The following is a 9504-nucleotide window of genomic DNA, read 5'->3' on the forward strand; positions in this document are numbered from 1 at the left end:
TGCTCTAACCAGAGCCCTCTCGCTCGCAGTAGCGCGCGACCGCCGAAGGCTTGTGAAACAAGCGCGTCACGCAGTACGTGTATACACATGGCTATGTGAAGGTTGGGGTCCCCCCTTTTTTTTTAAATATAAAGATTTGAAATACAAATTTGTGCACATTGACTTTAAATACTGACCATTCAAATCGAAATCAGCATTTACAAATGTACACAGAACGTTAGCAGCAGTTAGCAGCAGTTAGCAGCAGTTAGCAGCAGTTAGCAGCAGTTAGCAGCAGTCAGTAGCAGTCAGTAGCAGTTTCTTTGGACTTTAGTCTCCCTGTAATCTGCTTTAGTTCCTCGGGCACGATTATGTGTTTAGTAAAATTTTCGAAGTTGATGTTATATTTATTGATATATTTGATATTATATTCTGAATTGATTAATATGTATATGGTTATTAGACATTGTTTACTAACTCATTCATATTCCTTTTATAGCCTTTCTATGGATTAAAACGAGTTGTTATTCTCTCCTACATTACCACAATGCGACGAGGACTTATAAAGACTTACAACTTCGAATGCAGACTCTCAAACGGTTCGTGATTCAGATACCATTTAATGGAGCAGGATATGACAATGCCAACATTCTCGAACCCAGACCACCAATCTGAGCAGAACAACTGCTACAGAGGCCATGAGAAAGAAGGTGGTGATACATCCATGAATTCGATAGATACGGAAATGTTCACGAGATTAAGATACTTTTAGCCCAAAAGAACTCATGGAGAAAGCCTAAAATCCAACGAGGATGTTCTCAACGCTACACATGCACCGAAACCTACGATACTTTCTGAGCGCATATGTTTTAGCAGGTAATCTTGAAAGCAAAGAAGTGGAGAGGACACAACAGTTTTGTCACTAAACTGAGAGAGCAGCAATCCAAGTGTATTTTGAGCAGGGCCCAACTGAATGAGAGAATAAGGATCAGTTTGTGTGCGGTATCTCAAGCGTGGAAGCACGTGAAGCACTGCAAAGTGAGAAAATAGACGAACCAACATTAAGTAAAACAAAATTTTAGTAAAACAAATTTTAAATTTTGTATTTTATTAATAACAATCAACATATCATATCATATAAATAACGCCGCGTGTTGGTTGACTGCTCAGTATGGTGAATAATTAAGCTTGACAAGGTTCCCTGCGCATTTACAGAACATTATGCGGCGATCACATGATCACGAGACCTTGGAGCGCCAAATTTTAATTAAACTTCTAAATCGTACATCACTACGAGTTACTTCGGCTTTTGAATTATAGGATGCGATTGGCAGGTATTTCAGTCATTCATACTTAATCGGTTAAAGCTGTATATTTTAGATCTCACTAGTTTGAACTATGAAAGCAGAACTAAATAATGGACAATATACCGACGACAATACCAAGGAACCCGAGTGCCGCATGACTTTTCGGTCCGTTTTACCGAAGGTTATCAAGGCTTATAAGAACGACTTACGAGAAACAGTTGCAGTAGAGATCAAGAAGAGAGGCTCAAACCTTAGGAATCGAACGTTAATTCAGAGCATCAACGCTGTGCGCTACAGCAGTCGAACAATAATTCACAAGTAAGGACATTAACTGCGAAGAAATGTGGAAGAGAGGACACAGAGTGATACGTGTAGAGTTCGGTGTTATAACTGTAACAAGTTTGGACACATGAAACCGAATTGCCCCGAGCCACGCAGATTCAATAAACCACGTCCCAAGCGGTCCTACAACAACAACAATGGTCACTACAGTCCGAAACACTACCAGTTCAAGAGGACATTAAATTCTGTATATTGGAGATAAGGATGGTGAGTTGTACAGCATGAAACATGATCAATTTGATATATAAACATTAATTTATAAAACTGGATTTTGACGCTAGTTTTGCTGATGTAAATGCCCCTTTCTAAATTCTCTGCTGATGTAACAAGATGTCTGGAAACCGTAATTAATATGAGTAATAATAAAATTGTAATGGAAAATAGACTGGTGCGAGCGGGTCAGTGTGTAGTATAGTTGCATTAGGAGCAAGCCGGATAGATTTACTGTGCGAACGTGTGGCCTAGATTAAATGTTGCTAAACGACAGAAGATAGATGGTTTAGGCAAGCATCTGGGAATGTAATCTAAGGGTGTTTAATAATCAGATTTAGAGTATAACATTGTAGATAGTGAATTTCCATCGTTTAGACGATCATGGATAAGCGAATTCTTTGGAAATGACTGGATGGACAGGCCTTTTGTCCGGGTTAAACTGTAAACCAGTCGACTGTTAACTTCATTTCAGGATCTAGATAGTAGTTGTGAGAATTAGTGAAACTCAATGACTCGGGCGGGATATGCTCTGAATCTTTGAAGAACTGTGAAAAGTCCACTTAGAATACGGATTGGGACTTCTTAAGGGAGTCAAGATCCTATTACAGTTACGGGTGATGTACACCCATATCTGAAACCGACCCGCAGAGTTCCATCGCTGTTAATGACAACGGAAATAAATACAAGCGTTGACAGATCAGAGTGTTTGGTTGATGGAAATGACAGCCCCTGGGGAACCCCTGTGGTACAAGTTTCCTAAAGGAGACTCAGTTTAGAGAGGTGGGATTAAACCCGAACCTAAAACAGCCAGATTTTAAACAGAATACCGCTTCCACATCGAAGAATGTTGCTCAAAAGTTTCTGGGACAAAAGTTTTTCCGAAAATTATATCCCGGCAAGCTTTTAATAACTTAATGATTGCTAGGAGGACATAAGTTTTAACCCAAGTACCACTCACCTGGGACTAAAGCATGACCAGGATTCCTTACGATTGAACAACAGTGACCTCGTCCAGAAGCAAGATCATATACTTGTGGATATCCAGGTTTTCTGTAGTCCGACGATATACTATGACAGGAACAATGATGACATCATTTTAGTTAACTTGAACAGTGTGTTTAGACGAATCGAGCTGCCACGGATTGAAAATCAGACCTGAGAAGACCCAAGCTAATGGTAGAGGAGGAATTTACGAACTCAAATTACCAAAGACGGAATGTCGCCATAGAAGCAAGGGAAGATTCATCAACACCCCGAAACCCAGCGATGTGAAAGAGCTTACTTTCTTTCCTAGAGCAGTTTCAATTATAGACGTTACTTTCCAGATTTAGCAACAATCTCAGCTCCGTTGATAGACCTACAAACCGCAGCAGTGAAGTGACGTGGAGATGGACGATGAAGAACAGTCTGCGTTGGTAAGTTAAAAGATTTATTTACATCGGATCATATAACTAGCATGCTACAACCCCATTGCCACCCACGTGCACACCACCCCAACATCGGGGGCAACACCATCATCCAACTTCCACTTTAAATGGTAGTAGCCCCCAAGATAATTAAAAAAAAGAGATAATATTGAATACTTAATAACCACACCCCTATTCTTAACGAAGAAAAAAAAAAAAACAAAAAATGGACATACACATACTATCAACTATCAATAAATTTTGCATAAATAATATATAAAGTTGTAATTGTTGGGATTTAAAAAAAAATTATAAGTCGCGGTTGTAGATACTAACACAGCTGCCTTTTAAGGAAAACGGATCGAGTAAATTGGGTTTGGGACAGTTTATTTCTCATGTAATGGCCAAATGGCTCCAAAAGCCAATTGAGTTTTGCTTCCCGAAAATATCAAAGAGTGAGTGAATACTCACAATGGATAAAGCTTAGCAATCGTATGGGCAGTTAGCGCTTCATTACTATTTTGTTATGGGCCGTGAATTTGAGTTAGTTACGACCATCTGCCTATAACACACATATTCAACTCAAAATAAGGATATCAGAGATGAGTTCGAATAGATTAATCGTTATGCCTGAAATTAATGAAATTTACAATTATACGATACGGTATAGGAACACCAAACTTCACGCTAATTGTGATATGTTATCTCGATTGCCCCGATCAGTTATTCGAGAAAAAGTCAGACGAGGAAGCCAAGGTATTTGCGATGATATGACGATTCGTTCATAGACGCACCTAATCGCTCGAGAGACCAAAAAAGATCCGATACTGAATAAGGTTCTCATGGGGTTCTAGATGTGGCCTACTATTAAACCCGAGAATATGAACCCTAATTTCCCTTTATGGAAAGAAAAGAATATATTTTTTTTTTTTTTTTTATTTTGACACTTGAAGTAATTGTTTAACCTGGGTAACAGGGTTATTATTCCGCTTTCATTCAGACTGCGGTACGTAAAGCTGAACATTCTATTTCGAGCCACATAGGCGGGCCAGGAATGAAGAATGTTGCTAGAAGCCTTTGTGTTCTGGCCTGGAATTGATCGGGATAATCGATCAAGTGGCCGAAAACCTGTGAAGCTTGCAACAAGTTTGAAGAAGTCTACCAAAGACTAAAGACACCGTGATTCGACCTACCCAACCTTGCAGAGGATCCATGTGGATTTTGCTCAATTTCAGGACAATCTTGTTGTTGTTGTTGACAGTTTTACCAAGTGCCCGAAATCATCAAAAGGACCAACCAAATCAGCAGACACAATTCGTGTTTTGAGAGACATTTTCAGTTCGATTTGGTTCTACTCTTTCACTTTGGTAGTGACAACGGACCACAGTATACAGTTTATGATTCAAACTTTGCGCTCAAAGTAACGGGATTAAACACATTTCTCACCAACATACACCCAAAATCACATGTTGTGTTTGAACGATTAGTTGGTACCATGGGAAAAGTTCAATAGAAAAAGACATACGAGACCTGCAAAGACCTGGATTTTGAATACAACGCCAAGTTTCTTATCAATTATAGAAACACTCCTAATACTGTTACCGGATAGCACCAGCCGTGCGGTTATTCAACCAACACTACAGGTAGATTAACACCCACTGAACCGACTGACAGACAGATTATGGAGGGTCTTCACACAGAACGCGAGAAAAGATCCTGGAAGGGAAGTCATCAGAGAAGAAAGTTTCGAAGAACTAGCCATATGGTTTCAATCAACGACAAACAAAGTGTGTACCCCGCAACAATCTCTAAAGAATACCCGAATGCTCCATTGTATGATATATCGTACAAAAATCGGTCGTGAAAAAAACACTCGATCAATAAAGAAGAAATTGTTCCAGAATCACCTGGAAAAACAGCCTATAATGAACAAGAGAAAGATTCTTAGGGACAGAAATCGGATGTTGGAGAAAGAAAAAGAAACACGACAATTACATGCTAAGAAAAGGACTGGGAACCCCACAGAACTTCCCATGAATCCCCAACAGAACTGACAAAGGACAAACCTTTTTCACCAGAGAACATCGAGATCACTACTAATCCTGATAGCGTTTTCCAACCCGGGAATGTTCCGTTTGAGGCGATCGGAGAGAGTGAGGAACAGAGAGAGTACTTTTAAGAAATCTTAAATATTTTTGTAATTCACCCACAGTTTTTATACTCAGTTTTTATTCTTACAGTTAAATTCACAGTTAACAGTTAAATTTACATGTAGTTCAAATTTAATGTTATAAGAATTTTATCACATGTTTTAATCGTTTTTTATGACAGTATAAATTCAAATTGAGAAAGAGTTAGTATGATCTATTTGTGAAGCGATTTTCCTGCAGTAAAACTATTTGCAGTCTTTAACTGTGAACTCTGCCGCTTTAAAAAGGTCTACATCTTGTGCGCCAAGTATGGAAAGTAATTTTGCCAGCACAGCAAGTATTTTTGCGCGCGCGTCAGGGAACGCGCAGCTCATGTTTCAGAAGGAATGTGGTTAGATTTATTGAATATTTGATATTTATGCTGAATTGATTAATATTATATGTTTATTAGACATTGTTTACTAACTCATTCATATTCCTTTTTATACCTTTCTATGGAAAACGAGTTGTTACTTCTCCTCTACATAACAGAGTTGGCAAGTTCGGTGTTGTGATTGTTCAAATATTTTTGACGGAGAGTAATATTCCTGATACTGCCATCCTAGTCCTTTGTGCAATAGCCGAGCGCAGTGTGAGCACACAGGACATGCACTGGTGTTTGATTTGTAAATAGTATGAAGGTGTTTGCTTAGACCACAGTGTCCCGTGATAAGGTGTACTGCAGTTCTGTACTTTTGTTTTTTGTTATTGAATCTAGTGGTAAGGATTTGGATGATGGTGGCATGCTTGGTGCCCAGTGCCATTTTGGTGTATCTGGGACCATTTGTTAACCAAAGATTTTGAACAGGTTAAATCCAGAAATCAATATCATTCTGTGCAGAAACCAGAATGGATCCAAACCAGGCAGGTCAACAGCCCAGCAGATATAGGTACTTAGGGGTCTCATAGAAGGTGTAAAGAGTCCCTAACTTCCAGCTGTTCTGACATTTATAGGCTTTAAGAAGGCTTTGAAGGGAATTAAATCAGAATTAAATTAATCACAGGAAGATCAATGGCCCAGCATCTTGAACTGAAAGACGTTTCCTTCAACCTCACCCCTCAGAAGATTAGCTTTGAGGTCCCCTAGCTTTGAGCTCGAACAAATGATACCAAGGGGGACCCTTAACCCACCGCTTGGCTAGTTGGGAAAAAAAAAAAATGCAGACTAAAACTTAGTCTACTTCTGTTGAGGTGTCTCAGCGGCTAGGTGGCCTTTAGTGGTTAAGCATCCACCTTCTGCGCTGTAGGGGTCCTCCCTTCTTTTTTCTTTCTTTAAAAAGGCTTTTGACACGGCACACCGTGGGAAATTGTTCAAGATACTAGCAGCTTACGGCATCCCCATCAAGATCGTAGAGCTCCTACAGCTCATGTATGAGAAAAATACATGATTTATTTTGGATACTAGCAGCTGGTGTGCTACATGCTGATATCTTACATCTTACCAGTGGCGTAACGTTATTTTGTGCCGCCCCCCGCTGATTGAAAGGGCGACAAAATTTTTCCAACCGCTAAAAAATTTTCCGCCCCCCTAAAATTTTTGTGTCCCTTAAAAAATAAAAAATAAGGTCAGTACTTTTTTTGTCACCCCCCTACACTTTTTGCCGCCCCCTGAAGCAAAATGTACCCCAAATATTTTGTTCGCGCGACCAACGCTAAATTCGTCAGGGCAGTACACCCAATAAGGCGCGTTTTCTTGAAATCAACCTACAATCCAGGAAAATGCCGCCCCCCATAAGGTCCCATCCCCCCCCCGGTCGCCACTGCATCTTACATCTTTACAAAAATTATTATAGACTACTGTATGATGCAAGCTACAGAAACCTAGACTCTAAGTAGAGGAAAAATGCAATTTAATTCTATTGAATACCTATTAACCTTTTAGTTTGTGCAAAACAATGATCTGAATGACATCTTGGGAGTTTTACCGTGGAAATTTTGTGTATGAGTAAGAGGACTCTAATTAAACACCTTTAAAGATTGTCACGTCATGTTTTTATATCACGATCATTTATTTTCAAAGGATAACGTCGAACTTTGTTCCTACCCTTGTACAGTATGGAGCTAGATGATAAGGAGAAATTAGAACATGATTATAGATTTACTTGAATGCAGCTGTATTTAAATCGGTTTCTAGTTTTACATATAAGTACATAGAATGTAGATAAATAACTATACATACTCCCGAACCCTCTAACCCAAAGTGGTTTTCAAACTCAAAACTAAAAAATTATTACCTTATTTAATTCGAACGCGTTTTTTGACACCACTTGGGAGTCCAAATTTTGGGCACTATAATATTCCTTGGTCAATTTTAAAGACCATTAAAGCATTCGACCCAGTCAAAAAGTTTCAGTTATATATCTTTTACAGTTTTTGCGGAAAGTCGCGTTAAAGTTGATGCCGTGGTGTCCCGTAAAATGGCAACGGAGTCATCCATATATCCAATATATCGTCTCGCTTTATATAAAGTAAGAATAAGATGTATTAATTGGAATCATGTATCGAAGTACAGTTAACATTACAGAGAGTGTTGATTCTGGTGAGTACAACAGTTGACGGGCTATGTGCTTGGAAGATACTTCAATCCCTTTTGCACATTGACAATGTTCAATATACTCTCATACAGTAGATGGTAAAAGTCATCTTGAAAATGCGTTTCGGACACATTCAGACCAGGTGAGAATCTACAAATTACTAGTTATATTATTATCTTATGATTTGCTGTGTGCAACAATTAGGATTTATTTTTTTACATTTGACTTACATTTTAACTTCCTGTTTCATTTGTCCTTGTCTCTTCCAACAGGATATTATCCAACTATCAGTATTTCAAACCTGATTATAGTGTATTTTATAGAATTTGCTATTAGAGACATGCCCCTTATTCAATTCCGGGCTTTCAATCAAAGAATGAATGTATTCTTTAATCTTTTGTATTTTATGAACATTTTCATCAGAATACAGTTATAGTGCTAATTGATTGCGGCGGTAACATAAATGTGTCCGAAGAATTGGTACCTTTGCCAGACTCTCAAGTGTTTGTCATAGACAGTCACGCACCATATGACCTCGATAATATCTATGATGGAGATGTTGTCAAAGTGGTGATACCTGAAAATTTCGATCTTGAGGTAAAGTCTAAATGCAATGACATTATTTATACCATAAAATATGAAAATTTTGGTTTTCATTGTGTAGTGAGATTATAAGTTGATGCATCTTTCGAAGTGTTGTTTAATTTATCGTGAGATTATCGTACGATAATGTATCTCTGATCTCAAATTTGTTTGCAGTATGATGCATTTTTTATAAAAACATTTTCAGTTTCAGGATATTATTCCCAAGTTTTCGAATCATCGTGGCTTCTTTACAGGTTCCAAGGTATGAAGATATATATGAAGAAGACAGTGATGATGAAGATGGACCAAACAGGAAGAGACGAAGAGACGAAGAAGATGAGGAAGAAAACTCGCTTCTTCCTAAAAAGGAGAGGTGGAAGAGAAAGAGGGAAGAGCTGCTATTCACATACTATGAGTTATCAGGTGTTTAAATATAGAATATGGAAATAGCTTGTTCTTCCACCTTAGCCTATTATCGATGTATCTATTCAACACTGACATGTTTAATGTGTATATTCAGCATAGAAATATTTATTTTATCCACACTGTGTTCCAGGCTACAACCTCTCAGTATCTCTCATGATATTCGAGCTAGCGTGGAAGATGTCTAAAGATAACAGCCAGCTACCTGTTTTCTGACGCCAGAACAATATCATTGTAGTAATAAATTCTTGTATTTATTGATGTATTCGTTATCTTTCCATTCGTTCTTGATATTCAATAAATTCAAAACTCTTGGGTACGCTTTGTCAAAACAGCTTTCAAATTCAATAATTTGTGCCATATTTGGCAATGTTCTATATTATAACAATGAAATTTTATAATGATGTTTATAACATGGCAACAAAATAGTCGAATACCGCCTGGATTACAGCTTTGCATTCCTTTCTGCTCAACACCTACGTCCTACACTGTATTTTAACCTGGTTTAGCTCCAGTCCAAACCCTG

General features: G+C 38.3%; 1 protein-coding gene across 1 annotated transcript; it reads left to right on the forward strand.

Moving 5' to 3' along the window:
* Positions 1-8040: 8040 nt before the first annotated feature.
* Positions 8041-9194, forward strand: LOC134812545 (cell division control protein 45 homolog; the record flags this gene model as incomplete). Its single annotated transcript, XM_063820029.1, has 4 exons — positions 8041-8112; positions 8394-8567; positions 8810-8978; positions 9112-9194. Coding segments are annotated over 4 exons (498 nt in total), but the record flags the coding sequence as incomplete, so codon positions are not given.
* Between the last annotated feature and the right edge of the window lie 310 nt (positions 9195-9504).

The sequence above is a fragment of the Bolinopsis microptera genome, chromosome 3, assembly GCF_026151205.1.
Source record: "Bolinopsis microptera isolate Bmic1 chromosome 3, MBARI_Bmic_1.0, whole genome shotgun sequence".
In the NCBI taxonomy this organism is placed as follows: Eukaryota; Metazoa; Ctenophora; class Tentaculata; order Lobata; family Bolinopsidae; genus Bolinopsis; species Bolinopsis microptera.